General features: G+C 44.3%; 1 protein-coding gene across 1 annotated transcript in view; it reads right to left on the bottom strand.

The window, feature by feature from the left end:
- Positions 1-520: 520 nt before the first annotated feature.
- ranbp10 (RAN binding protein 10) overlaps positions 521-19,573 on the bottom strand; it is a 39,393-nt gene continuing 20,340 nt past the window's right edge. The window contains exons 4-15 of the mRNA XM_072386687.1: positions 13,186-13,353; positions 13,064-13,086; positions 11,003-11,187; positions 9,796-9,908; positions 9,612-9,720; positions 9,382-9,530; positions 8,712-8,916; positions 7,117-7,256; positions 6,861-7,009; positions 5,347-5,458; positions 4,424-4,565; positions 521-4,324 (exon numbers count right to left, since the gene is read on the bottom strand). Coding sequence (XP_072242788.1) covers positions 4,435-4,565; positions 5,347-5,458; positions 6,861-7,009; positions 7,117-7,256; positions 8,712-8,916; positions 9,382-9,530; positions 9,612-9,720; positions 9,796-9,908; positions 11,003-11,187; positions 13,064-13,086; positions 13,186-13,353 — 1,484 coding nt within the window. The 3' untranslated portion in view covers positions 521-4,324; positions 4,424-4,434. The remainder of the gene's footprint in view (positions 4,325-4,423; positions 4,566-5,346; positions 5,459-6,860; positions 7,010-7,116; positions 7,257-8,711; positions 8,917-9,381; positions 9,531-9,611; positions 9,721-9,795; positions 9,909-11,002; positions 11,188-13,063; positions 13,087-13,185; positions 13,354-19,573) is intronic.

Genomic DNA, 19,573 nt, shown 5'->3' with positions numbered 1-19,573 from the left:
AGGTAAAATGGTTAATGAAGCGGTTTGTTCATCCAACATGGTTCCAGTTCAGTTCGGTTTGTTCTGTGTTCAAACAACGTGTGACTCGTTCACATCTGGATCAACCGATACAGAGAAATAAAAACAGGAGACAGTTCAGGTAAAATGGTTAATGAAGCGGTTTGTTCATCCAACATGGTTCCAGTTCAGTTCGGTTTGTTCTGTGTTCAAACAACGTGTGACTCGTTCACATCTGGATCAACCGACACAGAGAAATAAAAACAGGAGACAGTTCAGGTAAAATGGTTAATGAAGCGGTTTGTTCATCCAACATGGTTCCAGTTCAGTTCGGTTTGTTCTAATGTGTTCAAACAACGTGTGACTCGTTCACATCTGGATCAACCGACACAGAGAAATAAAAACAGGAGACAGTTCAGGTAAAATGGTTAATGAAGCGGTTTGTTCATCCAACATGGTTCCAGTTCAGTTCGGTTTGTTCTAATGTGTTCAAACAACGTGTGACTCGTTCACATCTGGATCAACCGACACAGAGAAATAAAAACAGGAGATGTTTCATATTCTTATGGATGTATTTTAATAAAAATAATTCTGTCAAAATGAAACAGAATACAATATTTCTTTTTAAACATGTTTCTGGTACATTTTTTTTCAGTTATAGTTTTTTCCTTTTTTATCGTTTTAAAGGTTTTAAAGGTCATGCTAAGTGGAGGGTAACTCATTTCACATTTTTTAAAACATTTTCATATTTTACTAAAACTCAAAAGTCAAAAAAATGAAATTAAAATCATAATAGAAGTCATTTGTGCACAGCTCGTCTCCATCGGTTTCCGAGGCCTCCGCCTCGTTTCCAAACCTCACGTCCCTCCTGTCCTTTCAACGGTAGCTGATGGCGTCGGCGGCCATGTCTGTGCAGGGAGGGGAGGAAAGGTGCGAGGCGACAACACAGAGGACAGCTGGGAGACTTGTTCCCTACAGGTATGTAACAGAAGTCCTTTACAGATGCTGACACAGATGTTGTGAGTCCTGTATGTGTTAGATTGATTTCTGCCAAAGCAGAAGAGGGTTGCAAAAACCAGTCTGGAAGGAGGTTTGACCACATGTGCAGCGGTAAACTACAAATTACACCGGGTCCGTGGACTGAAAGTCAAGAGAAACAGAAACTTCAGAGTGGAGCCATCTTCCAGACACGTCACACAACATCCAGCCATTTGGTAGAAAAGAGGAACAATCTTAAATGCTTACAGAGCAAAACAAGCTTGTCATCAAAACCCAATCAATGAAACACAAAGGAAAGACGGCGGAGTCAGAGCTGTAGTTTAGGTAAACAGAGACAGAAAGCAGAAAATATCGGTCTGCTTCATCACTGCCACGAAGGACACAGTGAAATTGTTTTAAAATAAGATGACAGAAAGAGATTTGAACTTTTTAAATAAAAAAACAACACGAACAGAGTGAAATTAGAGCCCTGCGTGTTTTAAAAGGTCTTTTAAAGTTGTTTTAAGGTATCTAAAGGTCCTAAAATGCCCACTTGGGACAGTTTATAAAAGCAAAGCACTTCCCCCAGACTTAAAAAAGATGGATGCAACCTCCAGGTCCAAGATGTGAAGCCAATGTAGGCGTCTTAAACCAGCGTTATCTCTACCGGCCAGCAGGGGGCGACCCTCAGATCGCACAGTGTCTTAGAATACGACTAATTCTCTCTCGATTTGTTGTGTCAGTGCATTTTCTAATAGCTTTATAGTTTTAATTGCTTGTTTCACTAGTCTTCTTAAAAAATTCCCCCATCTGGAGCTTAAAGAAAAAAGAAATGGCCAAAGCTGAGGCTTTATGGGTAACCGGCGCTCTCAGACAGTCGACTCCTGACCAGTGCTTAAATACGTGACAATTTGGGAGTGAGAATGTGTTTCAAATACTGAGAAAACACGGCGTAACTCCGTTTATCCAGAACACTGAAAACTGACGCTTATTTAAATTAAGGCTAATTTATAGGCTAAGAGTCCTGCCAAAGTATCAGAGGTCAGCGATGATCTGATGACCCCGTACACACGAACACAGGTGCTTTAATAACCTAAAACCTGACTGTAATGTTGATACATCTGGGGTTTTGGCCCTGGAACATCAGATTGTTCACCAGTTCAGCTTCCACAGAGCATCTGAGACATTAGCTCAACACTTTGAGAGGAATTCTCTCCCATAACCTCAGTTTGAGATCTCTGTTGACTGGTTAGATCTTAAAAAGAAGAGATGGAGACAGAGAAAGATGAACCTTAACAAGAGTATTTCAATTGCTAATTAACAAGCTGGTAATCTGATCCCTCAACAAGTCCAAATTTATCAAAGCAAACAACAAATTCTGATACTTCCAAACACATTCAGCCAGGTGTTGATTCTCTGGAGCCACATTTAGTGGGTTTCATGAGTTAATAATGTGTTTTAATACTGAAACTCAGTAAAAAAAAGTGTTTTTTTGTAAGTTTAACGTTTGGTTATGAGGATAAAAAATGGACTGAGATAAGATTTTACAGTTTGAGCGCAGAAACATCCTGAAGGGATATTTATTTTTTTTTTTGTAAGTATTTAATCAGCATCCAGATGATTAAACTGTAGGAATCTTAGAAGAAAGATGTTCTAAATAACGTCTTAAAGTGCTGGTTGTTTAGCTCTGTGACCAGACTGTGCCAACACACGAGGAAAACCACGTTTCTGCTCGTCTGCTTTGTTCTTTCTTTAATAAATACTTTCTAAGTGGCGAGGGAAGCTAAATAAAGAAGAATAAATTCAAGCTTTGTTAGTTAGCTGCTAAAACAAATAGATGTTACTGACCTCAAGTGAGGCTGAATTATTCAAAAAGACATTTCAAGTTGATCATTTAGCTCATAATGTCTGGTTTAATAGAAAGTGTTTTTGGCTAACAAGAGGAAGGAATACATGGTGGTTTCTCAGTGGTTTTGTTGCTACGGTTCTGACTCCAAAACCGGACGCACGGGTGAAAAGCAGCGTGTTCAGCCGTGTGTGCGTCTGACGGTGGCCGGCAGCTCACCTGGACAACGACACGACCTTTGTGTTCCACAGATTGAGCAGAAATCCAGAACAAAGCGTGTGTTTAAACAAAGTTGGAGGGCAAAAATAAAAAGCCTTTTCTCAACAATCAGAGCTGGTTTTCACAACCTTCGAGCCTGGTTTGAAATCATAATGAAAGACTGCGATTTAATCATCACAAAGCGCACCCCAAAATTACAAAGCTCCCTGTTTGCCAGATGATTTCCCCTCTTTATTTGAAATTGTGGTTGTAGCTGCACGTGTGCGCAGCAGGTCAGGCTGTGGGGGAAGAAAGAAGCCGGCAGTAATGAAATCCCCAGAGGAGACTTGACTTTTAGACGTACACACACTGTGCTTGTTAGTCTGCCTTTCATACTGATTTTCTATATGCTGGCATCAAGATGATAATGGTGTTGGACTCAGCCCTGAAGGTGAGTGCCGGAGGTGCAGCCGGGGCCGAGCTCTGCCACCTGCAACCACATCGCTGATTGGTCGACGCAGCGGTTGTTACAGTAAAATTAAGGCTCCAACACCTCAGCGGACCTCCAGCTCTGCTTATTACACGACTGAGGTGCCCCCCCCCCCCCCCCCCCCCCCCCCGAAATATCCTGCGCTTTGCCAAATAAGCCGTTAGCTCACAATATCCTATTCTTAAACACATCATATCTTAACTTGGGAAGAAAAACAACTTCCAGGAATAATTTGACTTGTGTAGTCGGGCCTGAGCGGAGCTAATGAGGTGTTCCACACAATAAGAGGTGTTTTTCATGCTGAGCTCAGCCCCCTCTGTACCTGAAAAACCTCAAAGCACTTCCGACTGCATATTCTGTGTCCTCTGTCTTATTAAAAATAATGTAATGCACCTCAGGCTCTGCTGAGATGGCCTACAGGTGTGGGGGTCACCATGGAAACCAGCTTATGGGTATTGTGTTGTGTGATATGGTGAACAAGAGCAACGACGAGGTCAAAATACTGATGGCAGGGAAACAAACGTCCACCCCGTTGAAACAGGAGAAAGAATAAAAAGGGGGGGGGAGCACAACAAACTGACAAAAAAAAGAAAAAGAACTAAAAAAAAAAGGCTAAGTAAACAGAATAATAATAATTATCTTTAAATAGTGTCACACATTTCTTTATTTGATAATATTAAATCAAAAAGGAAGCCTTCTCCCTTGTTTCTCTTCTTCGATCCTCCGTCTGTGCCAATCGCATGCATGCTCGCTCCTCCGTCCCCATGACAACTACCAGCTGGACACGCCGTCTCTCAGTGCTACTTAACAATAACCTGCAGGGGGAGATGGGTAATAATTCAAGTCAGGAGACGGAGGAGAGGAGCACAATTAAAGCAGAGTCTGTGGCTTGTTCAGCTCACGCCGTTTCTCACCTGAACCTGGACTAGTGCAAAAAGTTGTCTACTCTGGCGAAGGAGCAGGAGCCGGACTGGACCCGAGCCATGAGCTGGACGCACTCCGTGGCCTGGCCGAGCGCCAACATCAGCGGAGGCTGTTTAGGCAGATTTTGGGACTCTGGAGCAGAAAGAATGCATCAAATCAACTCCGATTTATTTGTAAAGCACGTTTCCAACGACCCAAAGTCACAGATAAGAAAAGAAACAGCAGAGACAGATTAAAGGCTCCGAGGTGGTGTTTTAAAGCACCGTTACAGGTATCAGGCCTGCTGTTTAGCTTCACGTTGGCCTGTGTGTTACAATCTTTATCCAGAACCTAAAAACTTTCTGTAACTTTCTGTAACTCCATGAAAATAAAACAACTCTGTGGTGAAAATGAGCCGGAGCAGGTAAAGAAATGGAGCTTCACAGCAGCTGATCGGCCTTGTTAACAGCTCCATGAAACCGGCTGCCTCAAAGTTTGGCTTCCTAATGCAGTAAAAAACAGATGAAAGTCACCGAGAGGCTCAAGCTGAACTTTTCCTCTGTCTGACAGCCGAAAATACATTTTAGTAACAAAAGGATCAACTTAGCGCAACATGCATGAAGCTGTAAATTAACAAAGAAAAGACAATCTAAGCTGACGGGCAACAAAAACAGGAGCAAATCCACCGAGATCACAGCAGTCATGTGTGATCCATCAGGAAATTAGGCTCCTGCATGTTTTTAAACCGATTTAAAAAGGCATGTGAAGGCCTTTTCCACACTTATAAACCATGTTTTCAACTGTCAGAGGAAGAAAAGAGCAGGGATTTAATCATTGTGTCTGAGGTTTAAGATTCAAAGCATCGTCGGTTTTATCTGTGGTGTTCCTGCAGCCTTTGTAAGGGAGCAGGGTGTGTTCGGGGTGTGCTTTTTACCCAGTATGGCGCTGTTGAGAGCGGAGCAGAGCGATTCTCGCTGCGTGGGGTCTAATTGCTGGCCCACGGGGCAGTTCCACGGGTCTGAGTATGCGAGCAGGCTGAATGCATCCTGCACACATGAACACACACATGAACACACACATGAAGACACACATGAAGACACACAGAGACAGAGATTTCTGTGAACACACTCAAGGGAAACACATTCTCCAGCTTTTCATTTGCTGTGAGCTTATTAACCTTCTAGTTTGTTTAGCATCGAGTCAAATGCTTCTGAAATCAAACTTATCCGTCACATTTGCTCATTAGCTGATGGTCAGAGCAAAAACACTCCTTTTCGGGCTCTGTTTGGGACAGCTGGAACTGCTCTTCGGTCACTGGCTGGGGCCCCGTTGGCTGTGTTAAAGCCACAAACTCTGGGATCTTTGACTCATCCAGAGCTGACATGTATTCCCATCAGAATCAGCATGGAAACACACAGGAGGTGACCAAAATTTTGTTCTGTTTTGCCGTTTCCTTATTACTAAAAGACTGAAAACAGGTGCTTGAACTAAAACCCATCTCATCAGTTTTGTGTTGAATGTCGAGCTGTGTGTGAACTCTCACTCTTTGTCCAATAAAAACAGTGAAGCGTGAGCAGCAAACACAGACACATATGTCCTCACTTCAATCAGGAGCAGCTTATTCATCTGAGACCTCCGTCAGGGATGTGCATCTGCCCTCTGGTGGTCAGCAACAGGAAGTACAACAGAATGACGGGCCCATCCTTTCAGAATAAGTCTTCTTCAAAGAGTTTCTCAGGGAGGAGTTTAGGTTTTACTGATTACAGCAGAACAAACTTCACAGCGATCAGGAGCCTTGAGACCGAACTTCTCCTCTTCAGGTTTTATTCATTCGTTATTATTTAGGTCCTCTCTCTGGCTGCCTGATTGTTTCTGTGCAGACTTCAAAGCTTCCACAGAAACATCTGCATTTCTGGTACAGAAAGGCTTTAAATGTACTCACTTTAACTGGTTTTCAAACATTAAATGCACAGTTTTTTATCCAGTTTGATTTATTTTATAGTTATTTTCACAGATTTTATTCTGCTTTTCCTCAGCTGCTTTATTCGTCATGTGTATTTATCTCATTTTGTTTTGTTCCTTACTTTTTAACAGTGTAATCATCAGTTTATTTGTCACCTGTAAACACAACTTAATCAAACACTAATTAAATTTAATTGAAAGGAGAGAACCCAGCTGATGTATTCAGGCTGAGCTTCTTCCACAACTCCAACGATGCTGCATTAAAAGAAGAAACCAGTTCATCGTGCAAATATGGAAACCTTTGACTTTCGGACTGAGGTTTTAGAATGAGCAGGACCGTGTTTGTGAATGTGGACGCAGCTTCCGTGAACTTGGCGTCTGCTTTGCTGCATCCTAAATCAACCATCAGCTGTATTCCTCCTGCAAGCTGAGCTTTAACTGGGAGCAACAGATAGAACCAGCTCCTTCCCGAGCCCATCTGTGTACCTGTAACATCTTCTTGTGCGTGGCGTTCTTGCCGTACTCGCGGCACAGCTGTTCGTTGAGTGACTGCAGCTCGCGTCCAAACTGGATCATCCTCTCCGTGGCCGCCTGGTTCACGCCACAAAGCTGCCTGCTGTTACTGCAGCTCTCATCTGTGTGAGGATGGACGGGAGAGAAGCACCAGCTGTGAGGAAGCCCAAACCCAGAGAGAGGAGTCGATGAAAGGGGAAGAGGTGTGCAGGTGTGTGTTTTTGCGCACCTGTGACCCCGTTGCCGATGCTGTTGTCGTCAGGCTGAAGGATCTCTTCGTGTTTGTACGTGCCGTTCATGATCCGCGCTGAGGAGCTTTCAACAACGCCGTTGGTGTAATGCTCGGCTTCGATCTCCATCTCACTGTCACTAAAACACACAAATACAACAAAAAAAGAGGTGGGTGGGGCATAAGGGCCTATGGAACTGGACACCTGCACATCTGGAAAGGATCCATCACTGCCGAAAGGTATAAACAGGTGTTAGAGCAACATCTGCTCCCTTCTTTCATTTCAGGACTGCTCTATCAGACAGGAGTCCAGATGTTTCACCACCTGAGAACAGTTCAAATACAGCAAAGAAGAGCCAGGACTGCTCTATCAGACAGGAGTCCAGATGTTTCACCACCTGAGAACAGTTCAAATACAGCAAAGAAGAGCCAGGACTGCTCTATCAGACAGGAGTCCAGATGTTTGACCACCTGAGAACAGTTCAAATACAGCAAAGAAGAGTCAGGACTGCTCTATCAGACAGGAGTCCAGATGTTTGACCACCTGAGAACAGTTCAAATACACCAAAGAAGAGCCAGGACTGCTCTATCAGACAGGAGTCCAGATGTTTGACCACCTGAGAACAGTTCAAATACAGCGAAGAAGAGCCAGGACTGCTCTATCAGACAGGAGTCCAGATGTTTCACCAGCTGAGAACAGTTCAAATACAGCAAAGAAGAGCCAGGACTGCTCTATCAGACACGAGTCCAGATGTTTCACCACCTGAGAACAGTTCAAATACAGCAAAGAAGAGCCAGGACTGCTCTATCAGACAGGAGTCCAGATGTTTCACCACCTGAGAACAGTTCAAATACAGCAAAGAAGAGCCAGGACTGCTCTATCAGACAGGAGTCCAGATGTTTCACCAGCTGAGAACAGTTCAAATACAGCAAAGAAGAGCCAGGACTTCTCTATCAGACAGGAGTCCAGATGTTTCACCAGCTGAGAACAGTTCAAATACAGCGAAGAAGAGCCAGGACTGCTCTATCAGACAGGAGTCCAGATGTTTCACCACCTGAGAACAGTTCAAATACAGCAAAGAAGAGCCAGGACTGCTCTATCAGACAGGAGTCCAGATGTTTGACCACCTCAGAACAGTTCAAATACAGAAAAGAAGAGCCAGGACTGCTCTATCAGACAGGAGTCCAGATGTTTGACCACCTGAGAACAGTTCAAATACAGCGAAGAAGAGCCAGGACTGCTCTATCAGACAGGAGTCCAGATGTTTGACCACCTGAGAACAGTTCAAATACAGCGAAGAAGAGCCAGGACTGCTCTATGAGACAGGAACGGGACAACATCCCTCTGCCAAAGGTCCAGCAGCTGGCCTCCTCAGTTCCAGATGTTTACAGATGTTGTTAAAAGAAGAAACATGGACCTGTCACAACATTTAGAGACACGCTGCTGCCATCAGATTCAAGATGAGCTGATATGTTTCATGAAATGGTAAAAAGTTTTCCATCCTTGGCTGTGAATAAAACATTAAATCACTGCATTTGGCTTTCATTTCCAGTTCTGCGACTCCGCAGAGTTCATCAGGCCGACGGGGTCCTACCTGGTTTCCTGGGCGCTGTTGGCGCTGTGCGGCTGGCTCTTGGTGGAGTCGGTGGAGTTGGACTCGGAGTAGTTGATGGAGGAAGGGGAGGAGGAGGTGGAGGAGGAGGCGGAGGAGGACGCGCTGGGGTATTTGACGCTGCCGCTGTGGCTCTTTGACTTGCTGGGGGGGGTCAGGCCGTTGCTGCAGGTGGGGCTGTCTGCGCCTGGTGGACAGAAAAGCAAACATTAGGTTTCTTTATTGGGCCTGTGGTCCGTGTGTGTGTGTGTGTGTGTGTGTGTGTGTGTGTGTGTGTGTGTACCTCCACTGTGCAGGTGTGTGTGTGTGTGTGTGTACCTCCACTGTGCAGGTGTGTGTGTGTGTGTGTGTGTGTGTGTACCTCCACTGTGCAGGTGTGTGTGTGTGTGTGTGTGTGTGTGTGTGTACCTCCACTGTGCAGGTGTGTGTGTGTGTGTGTGTGTGTGTGTACCTCCACTGTGCAGGTGTGTGTGTGTGTGTGTGTGTGTGTACCTCCACTGTGCAGGTGTGTGTGTGTGTGTGTGTGTACCTCCACTGTGCAGGTGTGTGTGTGTGTGTGTGTGTACCTCCACTGTGCAGGTGTGTGTGTGTGTGTGTGTGTGTGTGTGTGTGTACCTCCACTGTGCAGGTGTGTGTGTGTGTGTGTGTGTACCTCCACTGTGCAGGTGTGTGTTGCTGGCGGCGTGGCGGGGGCTGAGGCTGGGTGAGCCGGGATAACTGTCCTGGGACTTTGGGGAGCGAACCGTCAAGCAGCGAACCTCACTGTCTGTACCATTCACCATCTCCACAAACTGACGACATCTAGAGGCCAACGCAGACTGGTGTTACTGGAAGCTACGACACAGTCAGCTCTCACAGATCATTCTCAACACGCCGACTCACTTCAACATGAATAGCAGGTTGGGGTTGCGTTCTAACAGGCCGGGATAAAGCTGCTGAGTGGCTTCTATGGCTTCACCCACCCGTCCTGCCAGCACCAACTTCTGTATTCCTGTGAGACAGAAACAGGATGAGAAACCAAGCAAGAGACACAACTAACAGCCACAGCTGTGGTTGGTTTGCTCACTTTGTCTGTTCTTTATAGACATCTGGTCCTCTTGTATCATGGTCTCTGTGGCTCTGGCAAAGGCTGTCGCAGTAGCGCAGTACCCATGATGCACCAGGTAGCTGGACACCATACTGGAGACGGAATAAAGAGGAAAAATAGCTTTTTAGTCCATTTATGTGATGGAACATCAAAGAGTCGACGCAGGAGGAGATGCGTCGACTCTATGGTGTAGAAACACCGAGCGCACAAGATGCAACTTGTTTGTGTGTTTTATGAATTTAGTTTAAAACTAAATTGAGCACTTGAGAATATGACTGAGTCAACACCACAGCCTCTGTTGAAGATTTTAAGCAGGATCCACAAAAAAAGGCCCGAAAAAAACAGAAACATACAGTAATGTGCAAATGTCTTGAGCCATTCCAAATTTCTTCATATATTTCCATGAAAAAACTGAAAATAGTTGCAGCCAGATAATAAGACAGATAATGCCTTATTTAGAGGCTGCATCCTCTAAGCCCCGTTCTCTCCGTTATATGGATCTCCAGTTATCTAATTATCTTCAGAAGGACGCCGACTTTCACCAAACTGTTCTCAGTGAGCAGATGAACGTATTTCATGCCAGAAATAAGGTCCAGGTTTAAAAATACCGGAGTTCCCCTTTAAGGTGTGAAAAGCCTGTGAGTGACCGTTTTAATTAAAGTAGCATGAAAAAGAAGAAAAGAAAAGAACAAAGCACATGTCTCGTGTGTCTCATAAAACAAATGAAATATATTCTTTATCTAAATAAACTTTCAATAAACTTTTTCTGGAAACTTTGGCATCGGTCCTGCAAAAGAAAAGTTTGAAACACGTCTGCAATTGCTCCAAAAATAACAGTTTAATAACTGTTAGAGGTGGTTTTCACACTCATTATTCAACAGGAGTGAGCAGCGCTTTAATCAGGGACTATTTTCATTGCAGAATTAATCCACTCCGGTGGTGTCGGGATAGTTCAGAGCAGCAGGATGGTGTGTGTGGGACCGCGTTACATCAGTGTATTAAACTGATTTTGGACAACAAAGGAGTTCTGTTGCACAACTATTTGAAATTAAGTGTGAAGTTCTCTCTGATTTAGTTGTTTCTTCATAAGAAAACCGTCTCCTGTCCGTACTCGAGCTTTCACCATGAAAGAGAAGGAAGCTGCACGCCTCCAGCTGTTAAACTGTGAGTTTGGGACGAATCTTACTTCTGTAGGACGGCCTGCCACTCCCCCAGTCTCTCTCCGATGGGGAAGCGTGCGATCATTCCGTGGATCTTGGCCCGCCATTCGCTCATGTAGTCCTCGATGTCGAAGACAAACGGCTGCTGGCCGAAGTTGGCGTCTACGATCTCGCCGGGCGTCTGAAGCCCCACCGTGGGGTACAGGTTGGGCTGGTGAGAACACAAATGAAAGATTAAAAACTGATCTGATGTGGTTCCATCAGTTTATGGTGGCGGCAGGTTTGTGAGACACCAAAACAGTGCAATGAGCCTTTAAACGGCGCATCCCACGTGAACAAAATACGAATTTTTCAGCTTTTTATATGCAGGCCCCGACAGAAGAATGAAGGGCAATGGAGGTCGAACGTGCCGTGAAGACGCCGTGAAGCAGCGTTAGGACGTGCACTGAGATGATATAACGCTCCACTGGTCTGCATATGAATATGAATTATTACAGACCGTACGGACGCTCGTCAGCCCGTCTTCTATGGAGGTCCGAAACCGCCAAAATCAAACAAAAACAACTAATATAAAATCTAAATAAATCAGTGAAATAAATGTGACATAAATAGATATTTCTGTTTATTTTTTTAACTGTATGAACTTAACATTGTGTTATATTTCCATTTATTTACAACGTAATATGTATGTTTCAATTTCAATTGATTTGAATCAGTTCATTATTTTATTACTCTTTAATTGTTTTATGTTAAGACTCTTTTCCCTGAATTTATTTCTCCGTCTTATTGTCTTTGCATTTTCATTGTGTTCATTCTTCTTTTTCTACTTCAAGATGTTTTTATTTCTGTAATATTTTCTCCTGCTGGGGCAGGTTCTCTCTGGGTTCCTCCCACAGACTGAAAGTGTTCAGTCCAGACTAATCGATGGTTCTATTGATGCATTTTCTCCACTGCTCTACAGTCCGGTGGCGGCAGCTTTACACCGCTGCATCCAGTGCTTTGCATTGCACTTGGTGATGTGTGGCTTGGATGCAGTTACCATGGAAACCCATTCCATGAAGCTCTCGACGCACCGTTCTTGAGTTAATCTGAAGGCAACATGAAGTTTGGAGGTCTGCAGCGACTGACTCAGCAGAAAGTCGGCGACCTCTGACCCCGCTCTGTCATTTTACGTGGCCGACCACTTCGTGGCCGAGCTGCTGTCGTTCCCAGTCGCTGCCACTCTGTTATAACACCACTGACAGCTGGCTGTGGAATATTTAGCAGCGAGGAAACTTCACGACCTGTTGCTCGTTTGGCATCCTAACACGGCACCACGCTGGAACTCACTGAGCTCCTGAGAGCGACCCGTTCTGTTGTAGAAGCAGTCTGCACGCCGAGGTGCTTGGATTCATACACCTGTGGCCGTGGGAGTGACTGAACACCTGGATTCAGTGAATACTTTTGGCAATATAGTGCATGTGAACACAGAAAGTAGAAGAGAAGCAAACACATGCTAAGGGCAGCGAGCTTACTGCAAACACGTTATGTAATAAAAAGGCTTATTTTTCCTCACTGAATCTTATTTCCGGTAAGTCTTGGGAGTGAAGTTATCACGAGTGATTCTAATCAGTCACGTGTTGGGACTGAAAAAAACACTTTAAATTCTCCTAAAAGACAACCGTCACACTGTCTGTTTATTGTATAAGGTGTAAATAAGCCCGTCTGTCTTCATATTTCAGTCTCTAACTGGTCTGAAATTAACTCCCAGTTGCAGGATTTTCTGTTTTAACAGAGCTTTCAGCAGGCAGCTGAGGAGATCTGGAGCCCCTGGTCTATTCTGGATGATAAATCTATTCTTTTTGCAGTTACTGCTGCCACCGGACAAAAAAATAACAGTTTTTAACCCAACTGCCAACATAAACTGCTATTTAACAGGCGTCTGCGTGGTCCTGCATGACTTTACACAGCGTAAGTTAGGTTTGCTGTGCTCAGATCATCTGAAGGTCGGGGTACACGTCATACGTTTGTTAATTATTGCTTCGAATATTTTCTTTGTGGCTGCAAAGATGCCGAATCTAACAGAATGATGTGTCAGGAATACTTACAGGGAGGTCTGTGAAGGCAACACCTGAAGAAATAAAGCACATTCAGAGTTAAAGTTGTGTTTCAGTACAACTGACGATGAATCGCATCGTCGTGATTTAAAATGAAACAAGTCAACACCGACCTAAACTGATGCCATTTTTGGTGTAAAAGCAAGTGTTGTTGATGAGGTTGACACAGCAGCCAATCACGTCGCCCGTGGTGAACGTCGGGCCGTATGGTTGGCCGGTCCCAGAGGAGCAGAAGGAGTGGCCGTCGTCTCCGTGGTAACCGTATGAGTGCTTGTCCCACCCTAAAGCAGGACGAAGATGAAGATTAGTTTGATATTAGAAGCTTAGCGGCAAAGAGGCGAATGTCACACCGGTTTGACATTAACTAATCATTAACTAAGTCAAGAGTTTCCCATCTGACAGCCAGAGGCCAAAGGGAGACTCGTGAAAACACACTTTGTGTCTCTGGCATGGGGTGCAGTGTCCTGGGCAGCCTGCAGGAGGACGGCGCCTGGACTAAAAAGTGGTGAGTCACTGCTGAGAGGAACAGCAGCTCAGGAGGCAGAACCAGGAGAGGGAAGAGGAGACGTGACGTGCTTATTACCTGAATTCATTTCTTCTTCCTTCTGTTCGTTATGCATCAGAATGCAGCTGTGAGTTATTTGTACAGTGAAGCTGTTAATTTATAACTTAAACTAAGTAAAACTGAACAATGTGCAGTACAAATGTTTTGATCTTCACTCAAAGTCTTTATGATTTACTTCCAAAAATCCAGACTTTCCTGTAATCTTTAAAGGGGTCTTGATCTATTTTCAGTGTTATTTTTGTTTTTTCTTTGTTAAGTCACTTAACTCTGACCTTTGAACCATTCAGGCAGGAAAAAGGCTCCTAACTCAAGGGATGAACCAGTGTTGTGTCGACACATAACAGACAACTTAGCAAAGAAGCCATTTTAAATTGGATCTTTAGGCACTTTGTTACTAGCAGCCTGTCACAAAGACACATCATTTGTTCCCATTTCTTTAGTTGCATCTATGAAAAACAGCAAAGATAACACAGTTTGACAGACAGAAAATAGGATTTCTGCAGCAACAAGGTGATTCCCAAAGAGCTGTTAGCTGAAAACTTGGCATATCTCAGCATGGTGTGCAGTGTGTCCTTAAAACATTTGAGGAAACTGGACAAGTGGAGGACAAAAGAAGATGTGTCAGGCCTAAAAAACTATCTGCAGCAGATGAACAGGATCTGAAAGTGATGTCCTTAAGAAAGAGGAAAAAATCCAGCTGTGACCTGACAGGACCTGAGAGATGCATCTGGACCTTCAGCTGATCCATCTACTGTTGGCCCAAGCCTCATCAGAAATGGTCTCCATGGAAGGGTGGCTGTCAAGAAGCCATTCTTAAGGAAGGGAAACAGGGAGAAAAGGCTGAGCTGTGCCAAATGACACAAGAAGTGGACTGAAAATCAGTGGCAACAGGTCTTATGGAGGGATGAATCCTCCCCAGAGCCCGGACCTCAACATTATTGAAGCAGTGTGGGATCATCTGACAGAGAACGGAACAAAAGGCAGCCCACATCCAAAGAAGAGCTTTGGGATGTCCTTCAAGAAGCCTGGAGAACTATTCCTGAAGACTCCTTAAAGAAATGACAGAAAGCTTGTCTCAGAGGGTTCAGGCTGTGTTGGAGAATAAAGGAGCTCAGACCAGAGATTCACTTTAAAGCTGCTGAGAACTGATAAAAAACCTTATAAACTGTATTTATTTATGGGACAGGTGTAGCTGGTCATCTTTATGTTGTAAAGTTGCACATTTAGTCCTAAACTACATGAGGAAATGAGAGTTGTCTTAATACTGCACAGGACTGTATGTGGTGACACTGTCATTCTTGTCTTGATAAGTTTTATGGAATAAGCTATGTTCATACTCAAAGAAAAAGACTGTAGGGAGAAGCTTCAGAAAACATTTGACCAGAAAAACCTGTAAATGAAGCCACGTGTGTTTAATATCCATCATTAATGGGTTCATTTTCACAGGTTTGGGGGGTTTAAATAGAGAGTTTTTAAGAGGAAAGTAAGATCAAAGATCTACAGACACACATTTATCATAACAGGAAGTGAGCAAATGCTAACATGATGACTTTTAGTGAGTAAATGTGTGTTAGATTACCAATATCTGATTATAATGACTAAATATGCAGAACAGCTGAGGCTTGGAAATGATTTATTACCCTGATAATAAATGCTACATGACAGTATGACCAAGTTCTTTCAGTAGGGCCCATTAACACATGACAGATTAAAAGTTGTAGAGACTTTAAGGAATTTAAGATAAGCTGCTTTAGATATAGTTTAAAAATAACACATCTGCAATTTAACATGGCTTCATGCTGTATATTTGAGATTTGCACAACCACAAAGCCCGTTAAAACACTGAAAGTGATGGTTCAGTTTGTGTCTTAGGGGATAAAAAGCCTGTACAGGCCCCATACAGTAACACCCCACCTAAAATAACCGTCATATATTTATATAACGCCCTGTGATGGACCTGTCCAGGGTGCACCCCGCCTCTCGCCCAATGACTGCTGGGATAGGCTGCAGCCCCCCCGCGACCCGACCGGCGGATTAAGCGGGTATAGAAAATGGATGGATGGATATTTATATAACATTCTTAAAGAGGCTGTAATTCAATCCCTTCAGTATTCTGCCCGTCCAAGACAAACACACTGATACCAATAATGAGCTGATACAGACACATTCCTGCATCTGACCCACACCTAAAATAAAACCCCGGACGTTCTGCGTGAGACAACGACAGAGAAGCCACTTTCTTACATTCCAGCCAGCTGTTTGAGTCGAAGTTAAACATTCAGATCGAATCGGAAACCAACGCAACGCATCGCGCCTCTGATGTTTACGGGAGGATTGATCTGCGGCACCAGGAAAACAATTACATTTCCCCGCATCAGACCTTTCCTTTAAGTCATCTGGATGAGCTCTTAAGCTGCACGCTAATCGAGTTTCACAGGAATTCTCCTGCTGAACTGTCCGAGTTGGAGAGGACCCGAAGCTGGCAGCGCTGGGCTTCAGCTCGCTCCGACAGCGTTCCTCCTCAGTTGCAGCGTGCATGTTGTTGCCAAAAAAGCAAAGCGGGGTTAAGGGAAAGTAGGTCGTGGGACAGCAGAGATATTAGATGTGTGCTTGTATATGTGCATATGTGAACCGTCAGAAAGTGTTCACCTAAGCTGAAAGTGTGTGTTCGTGCCTGCTCACAGCCTCGGTGCATGATGTGTTTCTTTCAGTTCCAGCACATGTTGTCCTCCATCTTCACTGCATATGTGTACATACTTATGTGTGCGGTGAGGTATTAGATTAATCTGCTGACAGGGATATTGCTTCTAAAGCCAGGCTCACTGCTCCAACATGCTAATGAAATGGGCGAGCCTCCACAGCAGGATCAGACGCAGAGGTCAGCAGTGGAGAACAGCAGCGACACAGCACACCATTTCACTTCAGCTCATGCCTACATGACATTTTCCACTAAAGCGTCATTTTAAATACAATCTACTGGTGAAGTTTAACCATCTTTCAGGCTTTTGTCCCCTTTGGTTGGGGGACTTTACAGACAACCTCTTCCACCTTTTTAAAGCTTTCTAACACCTTAAAGGAGATATTTATGATATGATTCCTCTGACATGCTTTGGTCTAAATAATAATAATTCCTGTCACACATCAGTTCCCTCTCACTACATTCCTCTGTGTTTTCAGCAGCTAAAACCACGACCTGTTGCTTATATGAGCAACATTTCACAAATGCTTGCTGCTGTGGAGGCCTGCTTCCTTGCTGTACTGATGATGCATTTAATGACTAATGGAAACTTTAAATTTCTTCCTTAAAACATTAAACAACAGCAGTTTAAAGTCAGATTTCCTTGCTGGGGCATAAAACATTTAAAATAAGCTAACTTATTAATGATAAGAGCAGGGTTTTTATCTCAGGGGACCAAGATGAGCTGAGGAGGGTTCAGGGGGACTATGAGGGGCCCAGAACATGGACAAAGGGAGTTCCCCACCCAGTTTCACATAGATCTGCCTACGTCTGCCGTGCTCCCCCCCCCCTATCTCATCCAGCAGGCGCTAACTCACCCACCCCCACCCTCTCGAAAACAGCAGAGCGGCTGAGGAATGAGCTTTGGAAGGTCAACACGAGGAAGGCCACCAGCTCAGGGACAGATCAGCTCTGTGAGGCGGTTCCATACGTCTACAACCCGAGTCTCAGTGTGGAGCCACTTCCAGCACCGTGGAGAAGTTCTGGTTCCAAACACTGTGTGCCACAGGGAGCCCAACCGTTTCAGGTCCATGACCTCTACTTCACAGCTGATGAAGGCCAGGGAGAGGATGAGGATCACACTCAACCACCACCTCCGACCTCCAGAAAGCAGAGTACCGGACGCCCTCCAGTTCGCATAATGTCCCGACACCCTGGGTGTCCATTCAACAACAAACTGGACTGGTCCACCACCACAGACGCCCTATATAAAAGGGTCAAAGTCCTCTCCATCTCCTGAGGAGGCCGAGGTCCTTTGGGCTGTGCAGGTCACTGTTAAAGACCTCCTACAAGCCTGTGGTGTCCACTAAGAGTGGCAGTAAAGAACTGAATAAACCGGTCACAAGGTTTACCGTCCTATGGACTCTATGGAAGAAGTGTGGGACAGGAACAACACCCCCCTCATCCCTGGACTGACTCTGGGGGCCCTCGGCAGCTCTTTCAGCAGCAGTCCGTTACATCCACGATGCAAAAAGGAACGTTATCTCAGATCCCAGCTGCTGTCAGACTCCTTAACTTTAGACAAATCTTTCCTTTCCTGTCCGTATTTCTGGTATTATTAGCCTGTGCTAGACACAAGCTATTTAGTTACTTACACACCATGTGAGCTGTGTATATCTTACAAATAGTTTCTATGTTTTACGACTGTGAGGACGCCTGAAACTGGACCTTCTTATTCATTCTATGCAGCTTGTACATAACCTGTGTACATAACTGATGCTGCTGTAAAGAGTTTCAACTTCCCGAGGAACAGCGAATGCAGCATCATCTGAAGCTGAAGCGAGACGCAGATGACAAGAAAAGGATCTGGATGGGTTTTTTTTTAACACATGGGGCCCAAAACAAAATTCCAGGGTCGTGTTTGAGTTAGTAGTGATGTCAGAGACCGAAGTATATGGTCTCAAACACGAAATAAATGATTTCAAAAGATAATCTAACAGTTAAAACTGCTGTAGCACAACATATTGTCTGAGTATTGTGACAGTGATGCGTGACGCCCAACAGCCACATCACAGGAGACGCCATGTTAAGTCGGGGAAATTAACTTAATAAAAGAGAAGTCTGTCAGTTAAATATGAGTAGCTGAATTTCCAGGCTTTTGGACACTGTTTGGGATGTTTTTTTCTTAACTTTATCGACCAAAAACAGCCTCAATATGTTCAAGAGGAGAGGAGCGAAGAGGTTTTGAAGCTTCTCGTTTTAGAAAACGTGTTTGAAGAACAGGAGGAGCCGCAGGGAAGAGTACGCAGGCGGCTTTATCTCCGTAATATTGCTTAAAAGCTAAACTGAAGCTGTGCAGTTATGTTTGTGGAGGATCCTGTGTGACTTCCTCTGGTGCTTTAATGGGTTCTTCAGTAAAAACAGAAATAATCCTACTTTTGTAAGTACTCTCGTGCACATTCCTGTATCTAATATGCCATTTTTCCTGTATTTTGCAACCTGATAACCAGTGTTTGCAGTGCCTCTTCAGTAACGTTTGCACCCAGCTTTGCATTCTGGGATATTTGACAATTTTTTAATAATTCACTGTTAATCTTGGTAATCTTTGCCTTTCACCATATGAGCGCTGTAGACAACAGAATTTACAGGAGAGGCAGCAAAGGACGTTTTCTGACATGTGAACCCCGCCCGAACCACGAGGCCACAAGGTCACCCCTTATTGGAAGGGTTTTAACAGGATTAACGAGCTCGAAACGGAAAGAAAAGGCCCTCAACGTAACAAGATACAAATCTGTAGTTTGTGTTTTCAAAATCTTCTTTCAGTCTTTTAAATGATCACATTTCTGATGGGCATTTCACTCCAGAGTGCTCTTTTTTATGGGCTTATGTAGGATTTTCAACTCACTTGTGTGAGGGTATTTTTAGATTGTGGCGTTCGTACTTAATAATCTAAACATCCCTGAACACAGGCGGCAGTTTAGCACCAGCACAGTCTCCTACATCAGCCCTGCCACAAATCATCTGCTCATGAAGGTCAGTTTTAAATAAGATTGTCCAAATAAAAATGGGTCTATTGAAGTTTCGGAACCATTTTGGAGGCTTTAGGTTTTAGTTTCATTTAACTGGACTGCATTAAACAGGCAGCACAAGCTGCAGCTTCCACAGTGACCATGAAGTTACAGCAGGAAGAGAACATTATAACCCTCACCAGCACATACAGTACATGTGCATCCTGCTGTGAACGTGCACACAAACACAG

Source organism: Leuresthes tenuis, unplaced genomic scaffold (genome assembly GCF_036924035.1).
Source record: "Leuresthes tenuis unplaced genomic scaffold, fLeuTen1.0.hap1 SCAF_5, whole genome shotgun sequence".
In the NCBI taxonomy this organism is placed as follows: Eukaryota; Metazoa; Chordata; class Actinopteri; order Atheriniformes; family Atherinopsidae; genus Leuresthes; species Leuresthes tenuis.
This window is presented reverse-complemented; position numbering and strand designations above follow the sequence as displayed.